Source organism: Brienomyrus brachyistius, chromosome 8, assembly GCF_023856365.1.
Source record: "Brienomyrus brachyistius isolate T26 chromosome 8, BBRACH_0.4, whole genome shotgun sequence".
Lineage (NCBI taxonomy): Eukaryota > Metazoa > Chordata > Actinopteri > Osteoglossiformes > Mormyridae > Brienomyrus > Brienomyrus brachyistius.
In genome coordinates, this window is record NC_064540.1 from 1,487,501 (window position 1) to 1,506,876 (window position 19,376).

A 19,376-nucleotide genomic window follows, 5' to 3' on the forward strand; every position below is an offset into this window, starting at 1 on the left:
GCTCCAAGGACTGGCTGACTGACTTCTCTCTGATCCTCACTCACATGCCACTTTGGACAGAAACGTCTCATAAATAAGCCAAACCAACACATTTGCGTTACACCTTTGTAGGTCTGACAGAGAGAGCCAATGAAGCGCGTGTCTCCTAGTTCGTATTCGTCTCTCAGCCTGGGAAACAGGTTGCCGTACCCTGTCCCCACACTCTGAGGCTCTCGTGGATGAGCCTGTCCCGGAGCACAGCTGCCTTGTGCCGAAGGCAGGCCTCGCACTCGAACCTCAGGAATTTCCTGTTATTCGAGTCAGACACCATCGGTCTAGCCGGCGGATCCATCCAGATTCACGGACCTTCCTAGATCCCCTCTCATTCCTCCCACTGCCGACCCATCTGTCATCCGCAGGGTGGTTGTGTTCTCTCCAGTCTTTCTCTAAATTGAGCTCTTCTCACCCGTTGCCTCCCCCCCCCCCCCCCCCCCTTGTGGTAGCCTGTTTTCATCAGAGGGGAACGTACAGCTGTGTGCAGGAAAGTGAGACTGGGTTGGGCTGCGTTGGCCTTCAGACCCATGAGTTTTTACACTATTTAGTTCATGCACTGGGTCATGTGCTGTCAGGGTTGCATGTAAGAGGCCCATGAAATATGGGCCCTGTGAGTTTGGAGTTTATCCTGACGGGGAGCTCTGGGGGTGGGAGGTTCAGACTGTGATATTCGACGAGGCTTTGTACCTTTGCGACCCTTGTGTGTTTCCTTGGCGTGATTATTCTGCAACAAGTCTGAGTGAAAACGAAAATGCAAAACTCCCTCCTGATGTAGATATTCCTGGAATGTTGGCCGTCTCCCGGTTTATTTTCTTGGGGCAGGATAGCTGCTTCTCTTATGAGAGGCTTATGAGACGCTATGAATTTCTTTTCACGTGGGTTAACGTCAAGTTGAGGTAGGATGTGTGAGCCTCTTCCGGGAATAAATGTACCCTTAAAGTCCACGTGCGAGCTCCCAGCCTGACGCGTCTGGCCTGCTGCTCTCCTGTGATGTCTGATTTGCGTATCCAGTCCAAAGTCCTTCTGTACCTGGGATGTTGGCAGCAGGATGATAATGTACGTTAGTCTCCGAGTCCATAAAGAGGTTTGTTCTTGGATTGCGATGAGAAGAGTCTGGCTTGTGAAAGTGCCCCCCCCCCCCACTAACTGGTGCCACTTTCTTTCTCTGTAGCCCAGCTGGAATTTGTGCAGATCTTAGTCATCGTGGTGGTGATGATGGTGATGGTGGTGGTGATCACCTGTCTGCTCAATCACTACCGGCTGTCAGCCCGATCCTTCATCTCCAGGCACAGTCAAGCTCGCCGACGCCACCTACCGCTGGCCTCTGTAAGTCCCCTGGGACGGGGGGGGGGGGTGGCTTGGCAGGAATCTGCTGGGTAATGTGGTGAAGCCAAGCTTGACAATATTGCAAGGGAACGGGTCTGTTTCCGTACTTCACCCAGGCATTTTTAACTATCGGGGACCAGTAGCAGTGTTTAATTTGTTAGGAAAATACAGGAAATACCCAAAGGTCCAGAAGCCTGAGCATTTCCCTCCGACAAACCGCCACATAGAACAGACCTGAACACACTTATGTAATTGTGCAGCATAACCCTAAATACTCCCCAAGTTTTCCTTAGGCTAGAGAATTGAGGTTTTTTTTCCTTCCAACTTTTTCTCACCTTGTACCATCTAGTGGTGTAATTATGTATTGCATCCCCATCAATCATTTTATTGCAAGGTTTTAGCTAATCTACCTGACTACATCTTCCTCACTTATGTTTTTGCCATACCCCCCCATAGGATGGGAGTCTGTGGCCATCAGATGGACCTGGGTCCTCTAGTGGTGTCAGTGAGGTGAGGTGGTTTGTGAATTTTGTTCCTGCTTCCAAGATTTACAATAATGGGAACATATGCAATAGTTTGGCGGTCTCAGCTAACTGGTATTGAGTGTAATTACTGTTCGGTAAGAGACCGCATTCTGTCTCTGCTCTTATTGGTGCTTCTGCTGCTCTGCACAGCCTCTCATTGGCTGACTTTGCACGATAATGATGAATAATTTGCATTCGCTCCTTCTTCTGTTTTCAGCAGCAGGTCTACAGCCCCCGGCCCCCGGACCGAGTTCCCTCCTACCTGCAGAGGGAGCGTCTGGCCCGGTTCCAGCCCACCTACCCCTACCTGCCGCACTCCATCATTGACTTGCCCCCCACCATCTCCCTGTCAGATGGGGAGGAGCCCCCTCCTTACCAGGGGCCTTGTACCCTACAGCTGCGGGACCCCGAGCAACAGCTGGAGCTGAACAGAGAGTCGGTGCGGGCCCCCCCCAACCGCACCGTTTTCGACAGCCACCTGGCCGACACCCCGCTCTGCCCCCCCAGCCTCCGCGCCGGCGTCAGCGCCACCTCCGCCCGAGACTGCCCCGGGGAGGTGCGCGATCGGGGCGCGCCACCCACCTACAGCGAGGTCGTCGGGCACTACTACCACCCCACGCTGTCCCGGCAGAGGCCGGCTGGGGCGCCACATCCCCCCGCCCCCACGCTCATGCACGGGGTCCTGCAGCAGTCGCACCTGGGAGGCCTGGAGAGTAGTAGCTCCCGCAGCAAGGAAAAGAAGCAGCCACAGCAGGTGTGAGTGTGACCGCGACCATGACCACAGCAAGTGTGACCGTGACCGTGGTCACACCCCGCGGCAGGTGTGAGTGTGACCGCGAGCATGGTCACACCCCGCGGCTGGTGTGTGTGTGACTGCGACCGCGGACCCACCCAGCGGCAGGTGTGAGTGTGACCGTGACCGTGGTCACACCCCGCGGCAGGTGTGAGTGTGACCGCGACCTCAGCAGGTGTGTCCAGGTCGGCCCCTGAGCACTATGAGTCCGAGGGCAGACGGGCTGCTTCACTGCACAATGACTGCACCTCCCCAATCTCAGCCTGGTCTTTATATAAACACGCACCCCTTACCTGTTATCTTTTTGCTTACAGCCTGTTCACCACGCCATTGTGTTTTCTTTTCCAGCTATTTAATATTATAACTGTTCACTAGAGTTTCCACAAGCTGCCAGTATTTAGCCAGTTGCTTTTATCATTTATTTGAGATGCTGATGTCTTTAAAGCAAACAAGTCTTCCTCCATTTTTTTTTTTTTTTAAACTCTCTGCATGCATCCCCCCCAGGGGGGTGCGATGTCTGTGGGCTGGCCAGTTTCTCCCAGCCCCACAAGGTGGTCAATAAGCTGTCAGCCACTCTCCCATCCTGACCTGTGTCATTCATTTGTTTTTGTTTGTTTTTGTTTGAAAACACCCCCCCCCCCCCCCCCCCCCCAGTTCCTCATGGGCCCCGAAATGAATGTCTGGCTTCTCTCCAGCTCTGTGGGCTCTTGAGGCAGAATCGATTTCCCTTCTCATTTTCATGAAATGTTTGCACAAAAGTTAAAGTTAAAAAAAAAAAAAAACACAGACTGTTTATTTCACAAAAAGTAATCTGCAATATGTACCATAAAAAGATGACTGTAAAGGGCATGGGTATTTTTGTAAGAGAATAGATTATAATGATGATTTCGTTCCTGTTTTGTCTGAAAGTGAAATTTTGTGGGGTGCCAACTTAACATTATTATACATTAACTGTATCTATGTACATATGTATGTATGTATGTATGTGTTTGTGCGTGTATATGTATGTATATGCATATACACATACATATATTGATATGGAAACGGAAAAAAAGCACGATTTTAGTTATTTATATAAATGTTGAAGAAAAATTGCACTATTTTTTGATAGGAAAATACTGAGAAACTTCGACTTGCGAAGGTGGGGGGAGGAAGCCCCTCTTGTGAAGGGTGGGGTTTGTGTGCTTGTGTAATGGGGGTTGAGAGGACCTTCCAATCCACAAACTCCAGTTGAAGGTTTGTCTTTGCAGACAGCCCTGAGGCTGAGGCGCGTGTCATGAGTGGGAGGGAGTGGGCAGCGTACAGCAGCTGGTGGGAGTCAGGTGAGCACGTAGGATGCCTAGTGTAGAATTAGCACCGGTGACCTATAGTTGGTCACTTGTTTTTATTGAGTTTATACACGTATATAAAATACCTCAATCAACAAATACTGCTATGTGTCCAGGTTAAATCTAAACTTGTACTTAATTGTAAATTCCCTCTGCTACATTTCATTTTATCTCCCCTAAGAATTTTCCTGAGGTTAATTGCTTAATTGTTTTGCATTGAGCTGGCATGACCTTAACCAGAGGTGTTAGTTATGCGTACAACCTGTAAGCTTCCCAGGCAGGCAAGGCTATTGGGGGGGGGGGTGTTGCTGTACGCTGCACTTGTCCTACATTCTGGGCTGCAATAACAGGCATCTCTTAGCACTTTAATGAAGGACGAGAGCGTCACAATCGCTGTCAGTCAGCCTTGGTCTCACTTATAATTATGCAACTGCTCCCTCTGGGGTTAAACGTTGAAAGTTAGTGAACTGTAGTCATGGAGGGGGGGGGGGAAAGTGTGGGGAGACTAATCAAGATCGGTCAGCTCTCTCCTCTCTCCTTGCATTTTTCCTCTCCTTTCGTTTGTTTACAGTAGCTTAAATCTGTCGACGATAAAATACTTGAATCCAGTTTTGTTGTCATCCTTCTGAAAACGCTTGCGCACAAGCAGCCAAATGATTAATCTGGGCGTGTGTTTAGGCGGATGTGAGGGTGAATGCAGTTCATGACCCCGAAGGGATGCTTGGGTAGGTTAGCTGGTCTGGACCAGAACCGCTTCAGGGAAGCCATCGCTGACTGAAAGGCACAGATTGGGAGATGCATGTAGGCATGGAGGCGCTGCTGGGCCCCCTACCTGGTGACGGTATTTTTACATGGTCGGCTTCTATCTAAAACTTGCAGATGGTTCAATTTTGAAGACAGTTTTCTTTCTTCCAATTACTTTTTTTCCCCCAATACTTTTTTTTTGCATTAGACTTGACTGAAGGGTCACATGGTTACATAAGCCCCACCTCCCTGCCTACCAATGCTCCTCCTACCCTCAGAATTGCTCTCCCTGTTCCAGAGATGCATGCGTCCGCAGCAAGTGTCTTAGGACACTGGGAAATGTGGCGTTGTGCGTGTTTGTGTCTGTGTGCCCCCAGACTGGGCCCACCTTGTGCCGCCTCCCTGCCAGGCAACCCAGGGTGAGAGACCCACCTAACATGGATGAATGGAGGTTTCCCGCAGAGAGCGTTGCAATATACCTGCTATTTGCCTTTTTGATAATGTAGTTTATTGTTTATCTTAGCTATGTAAAGGTTTTCTTTTTTAAAAAAAAAAGTTATTTGTGAAAAATTAGACATACTTATATTGTTTGCTGTATAACTTTCAAACTTTCTAATATGTACCGAGCGAGAGAATTTTGTTGCATAATTTGTCCTTTTTTTTTTTTTTAAATGTAATTTATTTTTTTTTTCGTAAAATGTAATTGGTCTTATTGGTTGATCTCCAGCACTGTTCTGTCTTTCATTGTGCATGTTGGGTTTGTGTGGGTGGTGGGTGACACCGTGCTGTGTGACCGCATACAGGACCACGGAGTGCTGCGCTTATATTTGCAGAGACCGATGAGCATATATGCAAGGTTCTGGAGGCCAAAACATAACCCTGAGGGCTGTAGGTGCTCGCAGTAATGTCCAGTTAGGGTCATCTTCATCTGCATCGCATCTGACCAGGGGTCAGAGGACTGTCTGCACCGGTCGGCTCTGTAAATCACCGCCCGGCTATTTCTGATTCAATTAATTTGTTACCACAAGTTTGTCAAGATGTGTGCCTTTTTAAGGATTCGGTGGCTGAGATTTTTGTAAAGCATATTTTTAGTGCAATTGCTCTGGATTCTGTTGCCTTTTTCCACTTGAAAACCCCATCGATATATACAATACCAAAAAAAAAAAAAACAAAAAAAAAAAGAGAGAGAAATCACTATACATATTCACTATAGAACGACGTCAACTTTTAAGTATAAGCATTTAGACAGACGAATGAACAGACACGGGGCAGCAAATGAAGCCGTGTGGACGGAACGTGAGGGACAGAACCAAGTTTCTGACGGTGAGAAGGAAAAGGTTAACCTTTGCTGCAAGCGAAAGAATAGATGTTACTCGCGTTTGTTTGCCGCTGCTGCTTTGACGACGCTTTTGTAATTCTCGTTGAGACCCTCCCCCCCCCCCCCCCCGCCGTGCCCCAGCCCTATCCTTGCTGATGTAGCTCTTGTAGGTAGGTTTCTGGCTGAAAACACACATTTCCAAAGAAGGAATGACCCTTAAAACCCCTCCCTTTTTTAAGGGTCAGTATGACTTGAATATCGTTTTCTTTTCCATTGGTTCGACTGTTCCAGCTTCCCTCACCCTGCCTGCTTGCCCTTTAAATCAGGAACGCCTGCCTCTTTTATAGTCAATAAATCACTCGTGGCAAAGAACATGACAATTACCTATAAGCATATTTATAAAACAGTTCGTAAACTGTACAGAAACACAGTCCTGGTGCTTTATTTTGTTATGATGCTTTGTGTATTGACAGAGGTCATGTAATACTGTCCATATTAAACCAGTTATTCAATAGCATGTCCATACCGTAATGTATTGCAGTAAATATATAGATGCCTACTATTGTCAACAATATTTGCTCACGTGTAAGAATTTTTATTTTAATTTATATTGGATCCTAAAAGTGTTACTGGGTTTGTATCTCTATTTGATAAGAGCAGGACACTGTCTATTTACAGATGCTGTAAATCTGATACATTTCAATTAGCTTACATTTAAACAAATAAAATATTTTATAAAAAGTTCACTCGTTTGTTCGCTGGCTTTTTCTGGAAACAAATGCTATGCAGTGTATTTTGAAGTTTTGGTACGGCTCACTCTTAGCATACTAGCGTTATTGGAATACTTTCACATATTTCCTAGAACGACTGAAATTTGCGTGTGATCCTGATGGCTAATGATGATTTTGATTTTTATTCCGAAATGTAATTTTTTAAATCTTTAATTTCCTCTCTGGGTTAAATAATGAATTAGATAAAATCTTTACTTATCTACATAGTCGGTTAATTTCCCCACAAAACAGAGAAGATAAATGTTTCAAAATGTTACCGCTGGTGAGACAATAATTTGCATTGAACTATAATATGCATAACTGTGTGGGGCAGCCAATCAGAGCCAAGCATCTGCTTTCCGTCTTTGCTCATTCCTGCAGAAATATTTAATTAATGCCTTTAGCATGCACTGTTATATTTAGCCACTAGGTGGAACTCTACTAAAACACTACTTGGCACTTCCAGCACTTCCAAATCCAGAGCCCCCTGCATAGTTTACTTTTCTCTATATTTTTCCAAACTAGTTTTTTTGTGAAACAAAATGACTGCTGCCTGAGACTAACATGGGTTTCTCCCATGGGTTTCACGTCTGTCAGCTGTAGGATCTGAACTTTTTAATGTCCTGCACCAATCTGGTGCAAGTCACACAACAACAGCAGTAGCTGAGTAGCAGGTTGTATAGGAAACGTCTCAAAAATGCCAAGACTTGGATAAGAAACCGACAAGCAGCAGATCAATCCTTCATACACGCCCAACATGAGGCTTTAACCGTAATACTTTCTGAAAAATATAAATAGCCAAAGTCTGGGAGTGATGTAGCAGTAATAATATTAGTGCTCTGATAATCATGATTACACATTTGCATAGTTAGCAGATTAATACCATTGTATTGTCCTCGGAGGTCAGTCATGATCTCCCAGAGCAGTTCCAGCCCTTACAGGCCTATGGAGATGTACGATTTATTATCGGCTTGCTAGCTCAAGGGAAGCGTGTATTTACAGGAAAGCTCACCTCTGCTGAGCATTAGTTAGCCAATAGCCTGGTACTTAAACACCTAGATTGGTACTGAAGTCCAGGGAGGATGTTTGGGGAGAGAGTAATTAACCTGCACCAAATCGACATTAACCAGCAATTAAGCTGCACCAAATCGGCATTAACTAGCATGGAAATCATGCTGTTTTTTTTCCCATCAGTAGGGCAGAACCTAGTGAAATGACTCCACAAAATTACTGTGGACCTCTGGCATTTATGAGTTTGTTATATGCTGTTATTATGCTATCAATAATATAACCTGCCTTCTGAAGCTGCTTGCTTCCACAAGAGGTGTAGCCACTGTCCCTGACAGATGGAGACCAACAGAAACTCTAACATCAAATGCAAAAACACAAGCATCAGGCATCATGACATGATCTCCTGCAATGTGTGAAACCCCCTCTGCTATTTGTACTATCTATCTGAGCAGCAGACACTTCGACAGCCCAAAGATTACAATTCAATCATTTTGTCCATTTGCTGACCCTGCTTTTAACCCTGTAAGAAGATAGAAGATGGATGGATGGATACTGACATTAAATGGTTACTATGTAAACAATTGAAGTTAAGTACAATGCTTTAGGACAGTGGTGGCCAATCTTATCTGCAAAGGGCAGGTGTGTGTGCAGATTTTCGCTGCAACTCCCTAATTGGACTACTAATTAGAGGACTGATTGACTGACAAGTCCTCACACCTGGGTTTGACCAGCTGACCTAAAGGTTATCACAAAAACCTGCACACACACCGGCCCTTTGTGGATAAGATTGGCAACCCCTGCTTTAGGATGTGGGAAGCATTTAGCAACAAGCATTTTGTACCGTAAAGGTACTCTACAGTGAATGTACAATATGTTTTATTTGCTTTTATTCCTGATTTATTATTTTGACTAACGATAATGTGGCTAGAATTTATTGGGGGAAAGTAATACTTTACTAATTCTAATGTAGAGAAACATTGCCAAAGTTAATGGCAAAGTACATCCAAAAACTGCAAACGCTGTTCTGTAATGTGCTTTTCCTTGTTGATTGTTTTTGGAGCTGAGATGTTTTTCTATATTACTTATTTCTGCACTGTGCTCCCTTCATCGCAGGGATGAATTCAAGCTTTGGTAGAAACATCACATAAACATTTAATTATTACCTAGTGGCCACGGGTAATAGAAGTGTGCAGCTGTGTTTATAGATTTACAATGCTTACAAATTTATAGATCTCTCACTAATGCTGCGGGTAGAACAAGCAAGTCATCGAGTCAATAAGCACCATAACAACATCTCCGTAACCTTATTCTCTCCATTCCAGTTCAATCCCGAATGATGGAAGGACAATTCACAGTGTGACTTATACAAAGGGGTCTCTATTAAAAACTGAATACAAATCACAGAAGAAATATAAGGACCACAAGGGGTCAAAACAAATGAGTGTAAAGTATAAGGAGTAAATGGGGGTTAAACCTAACAGGGACATGACAAAGGACAGGCGTGGGTCGTTGCTAGTTACGTGCAAACACTAGAGCAGGGGTCACCAACCTTTTTGAAACTGAGAGGTACTTCACGGGTACTGAGCCATACGAAAAAAAAAAAAAACTATCACAGTACTTCGATAGCCACTTTATTAGGTACACTTTTATATTGCTAGGTATGGCCCTCTTTAGCCATCAGAATCACTTCAGAGACGCCTTTCTGCACGCCACTTTTGGGCTGATCTGTTTTTTTTCAGGTTTGTGTCTTTTCTGTTAGCTTTAACGAGTCTGGCGATTTTCTTATAAACACCTTATTTATTTTTTCATTTCCCACAGGACATCCTCTGACTTGATGTTTTTCGCTTATTGCACCATTCCCTGTAAATTCTACACCAGGGGTACACAGGCTTAATTTTATCCAAGAGCAAAAATCCAGCATTCACACAAAGCCAAGGTCAACTACTGTACTTCTGATTTCACTGATTGCGGGGTGGGGTGATTGGGGGGGGGGAGGGGGTAGGGAGGGGGGTGTTCCTTCAGTAGATTTTGACAATTGGTGGATTGGCATCCCAGTAAATATCACTGAGCACGGTCCTGATTACACCCCAGCTAACAGGGAACGTTCCCAGAACTTTAAACAATGAAATGAGAAGGTCTTCTCAAAACTGCCAGTTAGCGGTCTTACTGTAACATCAATGGAACATTATTTCCAAATTTAATAAAGGTTGTGTCAATGGCCAGACAATAACATCATTACTTGCACATCTTTTTAACGTAAGTAATCTTGAAAAATGTTGTTTTATTTTATGAAAGTGCTGTATGGTCATACAGTAAACACACCCTCCAGCCTTTACCGCCGGACCTTAGCGACATTCGAGCTGCAGTGCTTCCTGCTAGCCTCCAATGCCCCTCATTACCTACCTTAGCCGCTAATCGTGAGGGCTGCCAACTTACCGTTCACCCGGCTTTCTCTTCCTTTGGGATCGCTTGCAGGGCGCAGCCTTGTGGTGAGAAGGAGGAGCAGGAAAACCGCGATTCTGCTGTACCTAAACTTTCCCTTTCGCTACTTTGGCCTCGAATTGGCCTCTTCAGTCATCGGCGAGCAGGCTGCAGACATGAACAGTACCCTGAGTAGAGGATGCAATGCTTGAGAGAATTTTTTTCCTGGGGTTTTTCTTTTAAATTACATTATAAAAAATGATTACCCTGACCTGTAAAGCGACTTCCTGACTCCTTCTGCAAGAGCCCACAGCATTGATGCATATCTTTGAATTTTTTGCAGTGTTGGCTATTCATGTAGCCAGTCTCGAGGTTTATGTTCCCATTCTATGAGAAGTGCACACAATGGCATCATGTCAAGTTCACCGATGTGCTCTTAGTCCTCTACGGGGGTTTCGTCACTGCATGCGAGGGTAAGACCGGTCTGAGGCTGCCTCAGCTGGCTTAGGCAGATTCCCAGCTCAGCATGGGTCATTGTTAAAGGGGAGTCTGTCCCTGTGGCGATATAGTTATTTCTATCAGTGTCCTGTTTTATACAAAACTGAGAGACACCGATTGACCTGACTGCATTTCATGCTCTTAACTCCAGAGGTATGAGGCCACAACAATCCACGGTGAACCAGCCGGCTGCCCATGCCTGGAAGATAACAATGTATGTATTTCTTACCTACATTGTGAGTGGATTTGGTAATCACATACTGTAAAATGATAACCGTCATTTGTCATCAGCATATGGAATATTCTAGAGCTCATTGCACTGAAGTACCCTGATAAAAGGTAATGCACAATGGCGTTAGATTGGGGTCACTGACCATATGGATCTGGTCCTGCTTATCCGGCATGTGCTCATTTTTAATGCGTCACTTCTCTGCCATTGACTAACTGCCCCTAGTCTGTTGCTCTCTGAACAAATATTCTTTGGTACTGTGCCCACTATTACATTATCTCACTGGGTACTTGGGAGAGAAAAACCGTTGTGATTCACCTCCTGCAGTCCCAGGAACCTGGCAGTATGTCAGCAGATCGTTGGTCGTTGACCTTGTGGCTTTACCACAGCTTCAGTCTTCTGCGGAATGGTCCTTTGTACCCCTCAGATGTTACCATGCTCTGCTGTTTGGAGGGTCGTCCCTCTGCCCCTGATTCTGCGGCTCATTTCATCCCGGTTGAACTCTGTGTCCATCTTAATGCAGACAAATGACTTTATGGCTGTTTCTTGAAGAAGTGAGGGTCTGACCTCAGTTGTAGGCCTTCGGTCTTAATACCAGTAACTGAAAACATAAATAAATGAATATAAGTCAATTTAATTAAAGACAGAGAAAAAACACTGTACGATATGTTGTTAAACACTGCAGTATATGAGATGTTTCCAGTCGCGATCGCTATAGAGACTGTAAGCATGGCTACTGCCATCGCCCAACATCGGTAGAGAATAACTTTCCACTGCCACGCCCCCTGCTGGTGAACTACGATGGGAACGATGTGCATTGGTCTTGTTTCCATTTGAATGGGTTGAATAAATTTGCTGTGTATTCAATCTTCATTTACTTAGATTTGTAGAAGATCACTATATTAACTGTTGATTTTCCTGGGATGGGTGGGCATTTTCCTGGTGCTTGGGCTGGCAAAAAACCGATCGTGAGAGTTCCTGATAAACCAGGGCTGATTTTTAATCCCACTAACTTTATCTCTGGGCATACTGGACAGGACCAACGTGTGCTTCAATTTTTGGACCTTACCTACTAATCTGTGATTACTTACTGGTGAAGCCAAGTTCAAATTCAAATTGTCTACACGGTTTTACTTAGTACAATGTGCCGTGAAGTGCTTGCTCCCCTGACTCCAAGACTGTAATTTAGCAAGAAAGAAAAAAATATTAAAAAGTTAAAAGAGGATGTTAGAAAGAAAACTATGAAAGTGCATATTTCTACATAAAATGGGCCAGCAAGGCTGCCCCAGTGATCACACCTTCTAGCAGGCTGGAGTGTAGCTGTAGTATTGTGTATTCTGCTGAGTAACACAAACCAGCTTGGCTGCGAAAAAAGAACTAAGTCAAAGTTCATTTGCAATATGGTTTCAAGTGGAAGTTCCTTCCTTTTACATAACAGATAAGCTTTGAACTAAACATTTCATGAGAGACTAACGCTACACTTAATCAACCACCTCCTCTCATGTCACGAGCCTGATCCTTAGTACATCAGTACCTTTATCTAATACTTTTTCTAGTATTTAATTTAAATAGTATTTTGTACCTTTAAGAAACAATTCTAGGTTGGTACATTTATTTGCGTTCATTATACGCAGCAGTGAAATACACATACTGTAGTACAGGGTATCATACACTAATGCTGAAATATTTTAACCTATTGCACTCCACCGATATCCATCCGGTTTGACAATGATCGGGTTCCAATCAGGAAGGCTTTCGGTGTAGAGAAACTGTTTTCCTGTGGCCTCTATCAAGATCTCCATGTTAAACACATTTGGGGATTTTAGGTTTTGTTTATTTGAATTACAGTAACTTTCTGCTGCCACACCACCTGCTAGTGACCTGGGATAAAATGTTGATACTTTTAGTCATACTTGCAGTTGAGTAAGTATAATAAATGCTTTATATTAAATTGACATTTATTTTAATGTAACAGTGACAAGATAGTGAGCCATTTGGAATGGCCTGTTATTTTGCATTAATTGGTCATAATACGTGATCTGATCTTCACTCTGATCTTCAAGATACAATAATGAACAAATACAAGCTGTTTAACTAATAATACACAAACTGTTTTGTTCTTGTATACAATGAATACATCATTCAAACACTGTACGTTGGAAAAAGTAAGTGAACAACTTGATTTAATAACTGCCGGCAATATCCTCGAACACGTGCTTCGAGTAACCGTGGATCAGACCTGCACAACTTTCAGGAGGAATTTTGGACCATTTGTCCTTACAGAGCTGCTTCAGGTCAGTTATGTTCTTAGGATGTCTGGTGTCTCTACTTCTACGTTTAGGGTCATTGTCCTGCTGCATCACCCAGCTTCTACTGAGCTCCAGCTGGCCGGTGGATACCCTAATATCTTGTAAGATACCTTAATAATCTTGGAAATTAATTTTCCCCTTGAGGACAGCCAGTTGTCCAAGCCCTGAGGCTCAAAGCAGTCTACTTCACCGTTGGGATGATGTTCTTACGTTGGGTGGCGGTGGTCATTTCACACCATATATAGTGCTGCATGGTCTCCTCAAACCATTCAAACTTAGTTTCATCAGTCACCGAAACGCTTTCCCAGTAGTATTCTGCAGTGTCAACGCGTTTTTTGGCCATGTGATGTTTTGGTGTCTGGAGGAACAGCTTCCACTGTGGTGAGTTACCATGGATATCATGCCTATTCAGTGTTTTCTGTATGGTGATTAATGAGCTGGGATATTACCAAGTTCCAATGATTCCTTCAAGCCTTTAGTTGGCACTCGAAGGTTTTATCTCACTGAGCATTCGGCATTATGCCTTTGGAGTTGTCTTGGCCAAGAAGAGTAGCCACAGTTTTTCACTGCTTCCATTTATGGACAAGTAGCTTATCTGTGGAATGATAAACGTCTCAATTCTTTGAGCTGACTTTGTAGCCCCTCCCAGTTTTTTGAAAAATCAACAATTCCTGATTATAGGTATTCTGAGATCTCTTTTTTTTTTTTTAAGAAGCACCAGCAGATGTTTCTTGTGAAAAGCCAACTCAAGATGTGTGAGTGTGTTTCACAAGTAAATGTAGCTACATTCCACACCTTTAATCCTGTTTCATGAACTGTACTCTATACAATAATGTGTGTATCATCAGTTAAAGCAGCTTGTGTTTCTTCATTGTTGCAACTTAGATGAAGATCAGATCATATATTATAACCAATTAATGCAGAAAACCAGGTAATTTCAAAGGACTCACATACATTGTCTTTCCACTGTAGAACTAAACTGAACATACTGTGCCGGCACATGTATGCATATGCAGCTAGCAAATGTATGGGATTGAACCCCCCCCACCACCACCACATCTGGCAAAATCCTACTATTTGTAGGATTGTCGTACACCCCATGAAATTTATTTCTGGCTATGGGCCTCACATTCAATGACAAAACAAGATCAAAAAGAAAATTATCAAGATGGTTCAAAATAATATTTATTAATGTCTCTTTTTGCTTCTTAGATTGGGAGCAAATTGAAATCCAAAACACGCAATAATACAATAATGGTATACAAAAATAAATTAAAGCTTTAAAACATCACGAACAACAATGAAAAGTCAGTTTATAATGACCAGTGACAGGTGTGCAACGAGCGCGGAGCATCCCAGGCTGAGTATGCTAACGCTCTTCAGCATTCGACATTGTTAAATATACGGAACCGCAAAGCAGAAATAAGTTATGTTGTTTAGTGCACCGTCTCTTCTCAGGGTTTCCTCCTGTTCGCTTTTAAATAGACAGTTAAGCAATTAATCAGCTGAGATAGTTGCCACCCATATCCTCAAGGTATTTCATCCAATTTTTCAACTCTTTTCTACTAACTTCTTAATTCTTTCAAGTTACAGAGTGGGAATTAATATACGAATAGAAATACAGTAATTATTTCTTTTTGATCATCGCCGTGGTGATGATCGGTGCCTATCACAGCTGCTGCACTCGCTGTTCCAGTAACTCCAACTGCCTTTCCATCTCATAAGGCAGGTCATTGTTAACCTGCGTCTGGAAGTACAACCGGATGTCCCCCACCTCCTGTTCCCAGAATTCCTTGGGCAGTTCGAAGAGCTCGTCCAGGTTCACTTCTTGGTCAAGCCCCTTCAGGTTGATGGCTCCTTTGGTAGGTAGGTAGCCCACAGCGGAGGGAACCACGCCGACCTCCCCGTCCAGCCTCTGGAACATCCACTGCAGGACTCGGATGTTTTCCCCATAGCCCGGCCACAGGAACCTCCCTGACTGGCTCTTACGGAACCAGTTGACATGAAAGATCTTGGGCAGCTTTGCCCGTGGCCTGTTTTCCATGCTTAACCAGTGGGAGAGGTACCGGCCAAAGTTATAGCCGAAAAATGGCCTCATTGCAAAGGGGTCGTGCATGATTGCCTTGCCTAAGGGAACAAAGCGAGAAAAAAGGTATTAGCTACCACTGAAACATATACATTATATACCTTATTACATATTTGCAACAGCATCATATCCAGAGTATAGCCCAGCCTTGTGACCAGTAGTGCCTGGTATAGGCTGCAGGCCATGGTGACTTTGACTAAGATAAACGGTTAGAAGATGTTTGTAGTACATCTTTGCCTGTAGCATAGGCTTTTGGTTTGCTTTATACCATGTTTTAGGCATTTGCATGATAACATATTTGAATATTCTCTCAATGTAAGGAGTCCCATCACTAGTAATTGCGTCTGTTATATCTGTTCATGTTGTCTGCATTCAGTTACCAGTCGTATTCAGAAATCCAAACGCATGTGACTCACCTTTATGTTCTGCTGCAGCTGTTGCTTCTGACCGCATGGCAGCACCGACAAACACACCATGCTGCCAGCTGAATGCTTCGTACACCAGTGGCACACCTGGCCGGGAAAAACCAGTCGGTCAACAAACAAATGGAAACCCGCACAAGCTTCTACCTTTGGAGATGCTGCTGTTTTTTGTACCTTGCGGTCTGCGTCCCCCAAAGACGATGCCCTCGATGGGGACACCCTCTTGGGACTCCCATTGGGGGTCAATGATGGGACACTGACTGGCTGGAGTGCAGAAGCGGGAATTGGGATGTGCGCAGGGCTCGCCTAGGGGAGAGAAATGTGGAATGGAAGTAGATTATCATTCGATACCTAATAACTGGAGGGCTTTGCAGCTCAGTTACTGGAAAGCAGAACGGTCATGTACCATCATCAAGAGTCCAGGGTTTATTCTTCCAGGAGGTCAAGGTGACCGCCTCAGGAGGTTTGGGGTCCATGCCCTCCCAGTACACACCACCATCGCTGGTCTCACCTACATTGGTGAAGATAGTGTTCTTGCAAATGGTGGTCATGGCGTTGGGGTTTGTCTTTGTCGAAGTCCCCGGAGCCACCCCAAAGAAGCCATTCTCAGGGTTTATGGCTCTCAGATTACCTGTAGAAAGAGACAGAAAGGTTGGCAAACAGGGATCCTGGACTGATACTGCCGTCCCTAGCAGGTGATGAGAGAAGCATTTGTTTGGACGTATCTCAAGAGGGCTACCAATGGTGACCTCACCTTCCTCATCAAATTTCATCCAAGCAATGTCGTCCCCAACACACTCCACCTTCCAGCCAGGTAGAGAAGGACGCAACATGGCCAGGTTTGTCTTTCCACAGGCACTGGGGAAAGCAGCAGCAATGTATTTCTTCCTGCCCTCGGGGTTAGTGATGCCCAAGATCTGAATGGAGAAACAGAGGAATACGCAAAAAATTATCAAGTCATGGCGACCCTTTGACAAAGATCTGCAGCATGTTATAGCGTCATGGGTTCCTATAACTATCCCAGCCTTTAATAAACGCTAGAGGCTCACTCACCAGCATGTGCTCAGCCAGCCAGCCCTCCTCCTTTGCAATTCGGGAGGCGATCCGCAGTGCAAAGCACTTCTTCCCCAGGAGAGAATTTCCACCGTAGCCGCTACCAAAGGACACAATCTGCCTCTGGTCTGGGATATGGGCCACAAGGGTGAGCTCGGGGTTACAGGGCCAGTTGTTAACCAATGGCTCTGCGGAAGGAGAAACCCTTTCATTCAATCAGAATATCGCCAATAAATATCTTGCTTTTCCTCATGTTCGCTTGACGATGCACATGCAGATTAGTCTAGTTTGAAACGTAGCATGAGTAATGAATAATAAATGAACAGGTTTTGTGATCAGGGTTAAATCTTGGACACTCAATAGTGCTCTGCAGTTCCCTCACGGAGCAGATCCCACATCTGAGCAGAGCCTTTCCCGTCTCATGTTTGTTTGACGGCATACCTTTGAGTGGCAGGGGACAGCCAACAGAGTGGAGACAGCGCACAAAGTCTCCATCTCCCAGGGCCTCCAGGACGGCCTTGCCCATGCGGGTCATCACACGCATGCTGACTACCACGTAAGGAGAGTCGGTCAACTCCACACCAATCTTGGATAATGGAGAGCCCACAGGACCCATGCTGTAGGGAATTACATACATGGTCCGTCCTATGAAATTGGATAAAGAAAAAGTATGTGTATTGGTGTCTGGCGTTGACGACATCACTGGCCATTTGAAGAGCCGTGCTTGTATCCGCAATAGTGCTCAGTCCAGTGTTATTCCAACACACATAACTCTACATGAGCTGATTTCATTAGCATCCAGCTCATTTCGTCGTCATTATGGCCACTTAGTGAGAATTGCCCACTTCGAGTCGAAATGCACCTTTCATGCAGCCAGGAAAGCGGAGGTTCATGGCCTTGTCAAACTCTCCCTGGGACATCCAGCGTCCCAGCTGGCTGCTGACACCACCACGTGGAGAAGGCACCGTGTCCCTCTGCTCTTGTGTCACTATCACTGTCTTGCTCTCGACTCGAGCGACGTCACGTGGATCTGTGCGTGCCAGCCAGCTGTGAAAACACGATGGGTCAGTGTATCAAATCACCATTGATATGACTTGATCCAGGTCTGTATCACATCTGCTACATCCAGCTAGCCTTGCACACTGTTATATTAATGACGAGCACCCCCCACTCCCCCATCAGTTAAAAAGTACTGTATACCAGTTCTCATATTTCGGCAGTTTCTTGATCATCTTCTGCTCCTCCAGCTCCGCTAGCAGGCACCGGTTCTCCTCCTCTGAGCCGTCACAGATGTGCACGGCACTGGGCTGGCACAGGGTGGCGCTGCTCTCAATAAACTCCCGTAGTGCTGGGCTTAAGGACGCCAAGTCCCCCTGCAACACGAGGCGGCCCGCCTGGTTCCGGGACTGGATTTGGGGCGGCATCGTCCTGTTGGGTTCTGTGCTTTGTTGCTTAAGGTGGAATTGCTGTGACGAGCCTCACGGGGTCCTGCTGGATAAAGAAACTGCATTCGCTCACATCATTTTCATAGCGCACCTTAAACCTAATAAAGGTGCATATATTAAAGGCACATGTACTGTAAGTACAAGGATTGATGGGTGTACCATTATATGACGAAGCTCTTTTGAATAACACTAAAAATATACTAATAAAAACATATGGTTCTATTTGTACGTATGCCATTCCAAACATAGGCATTGGTATGTCCAAAGCAACTGCAAGACCATAATCAAGGAAATCTATACAGTGCATTTTTATTTCAAAAAGAGCATTTAATGCAAGAATGGCTCGAAGTATGATTAACATATTATTCGCAGAACTTCATATGGAAATCGGAGATTGATGAAAACAAGCCACTGACAATTTATAAAGAAACCAGATTGAAATGTTACCTTGTTCTCTGCGGATCTTTGTCAGATCAGACTAGTTCATTAGTGATGATGGTCAGCTTCCTTTTCTTGCATCCTGTGCAGCCAAGTATCCTTTTTATAGTTTTGAAAAGCTGGCGGGGGGGTCGGGGGGGGGGGGGAGGGATTCGTATGTGTATGAAGGTACTACAAGCCAGTACACCTCAGGAACTGGAAAACACTTACTCATTGACGAGTGAATCATTAAGCTGTGGAATATACGTAATGGGTCAGTTAATTATTTAGCCATCTGTCTGGTTCTTTTCACAAAAGAAAATAATTGACAGAACATCAAGAGGCTGAAGTGCAGGAAGTGCGGAGAAACTTCAGTCCAGCCTCATGCATGACGCAAAGCCTCTGCTCGGTGTGTCAACGGGCGACGTCCCGAAATCCCCGTGCCAACAGCTATTGGCTGAGGTACCAGAGGCTTGTCAGATTGGCCCTCACATTGGCTGCCTGTGGTAGCATGAAAAGAGGTCTTCTGCTTACTGATCCAATCAATAAAGACATTTACATCAGAATATCATTATCAGGATTTCATTCGCTAAGGTTATAGCGTTCATCGGAGCACTGAGGATTAATACAGTGTTGATCTGAGATTACT

The 19,376-nt window shown here is 44.8% G+C and overlaps 2 protein-coding genes across 5 annotated transcripts in view; one reads left to right on the forward strand and one right to left on the reverse strand.

Moving 5' to 3' along the window:
* The window catches only part of pmepa1 (prostate transmembrane protein, androgen induced 1), a 21,208-nt gene extending 17,884 nt beyond the window's left edge, over positions 1 to 3,324 (forward strand). The window contains exons 2-5 of one of the 3 annotated variants that reach the window (XR_007399339.1): positions 1,205 to 1,359; positions 1,816 to 1,869; positions 2,101 to 2,704; positions 2,785 to 3,324. Coding sequence is in view for 2 of the 3 variants with exons in the window: in XM_049022936.1 (XP_048878893.1) it covers positions 1,205 to 1,359; positions 1,816 to 1,869; positions 2,101 to 2,643 (752 nt within the window). In the remaining variant the exon portion in view is untranslated. Of the gene's footprint in view, positions 1 to 1,204; positions 1,360 to 1,815; positions 1,870 to 2,100 lie in introns of all 3 variants that reach the window. The other 2 variants (XM_049022936.1, XM_049022937.1) reach the window with 2 other exon arrangements.
* Positions 3,325 to 14,464: 11,140 nt separating this feature from the next.
* Positions 14,465 to 18,843, reverse strand: pck1 (phosphoenolpyruvate carboxykinase 1 (soluble)). Of its 2 annotated transcripts, none has more exons than XM_049022930.1 (10): positions 18,758 to 18,843; positions 18,066 to 18,353; positions 17,728 to 17,912; positions 17,307 to 17,510; positions 16,866 to 17,053; positions 16,567 to 16,729; positions 16,219 to 16,443; positions 15,987 to 16,118; positions 15,807 to 15,902; positions 14,465 to 15,431 (listed from the first exon to the last, which is right to left on the reverse strand). In XM_049022930.1, the coding sequence occupies exons 2-10, from the start codon at positions 18,287 to 18,289 to the stop codon at positions 14,974 to 14,976; spliced, it is 1,875 nt and encodes a 624-aa protein (XP_048878887.1). In that variant the 5' UTR covers positions 18,290 to 18,353; positions 18,758 to 18,843; the 3' UTR covers positions 14,465 to 14,973. The 2 variants fall into 2 exon arrangements, with proteins under 2 accessions (XP_048878887.1, XP_048878886.1); XM_049022929.1 differs by having other exon boundaries at positions 18,066 to 18,356.
* Positions 18,844 to 19,376: the final 533 nt, after the last annotated feature.

Bases quoted from the DNA above. Each gene is read 5' to 3' on its own strand.
- pck1 (XM_049022930.1), bottom strand. From the start codon at position 18,289: ATGCCGCCCCAAATCCAGTCCCGGAACCAGGCGGGCCGCCTCGTGTTG. The intron at 17,913-18,065 runs GTATACAGTACT...GTGTTTTCACAG, and splicing joins CTGCCGAAATATGAGAACTG to CTGGCTGGCACGCACAGATC. The intron at 15,432-15,806 runs GTGAGTCACATG...TTGTTCCCTTAG, and splicing joins AGCTGCAGCAGAACATAAAG to GCAAGGCAATCATGCACGAC.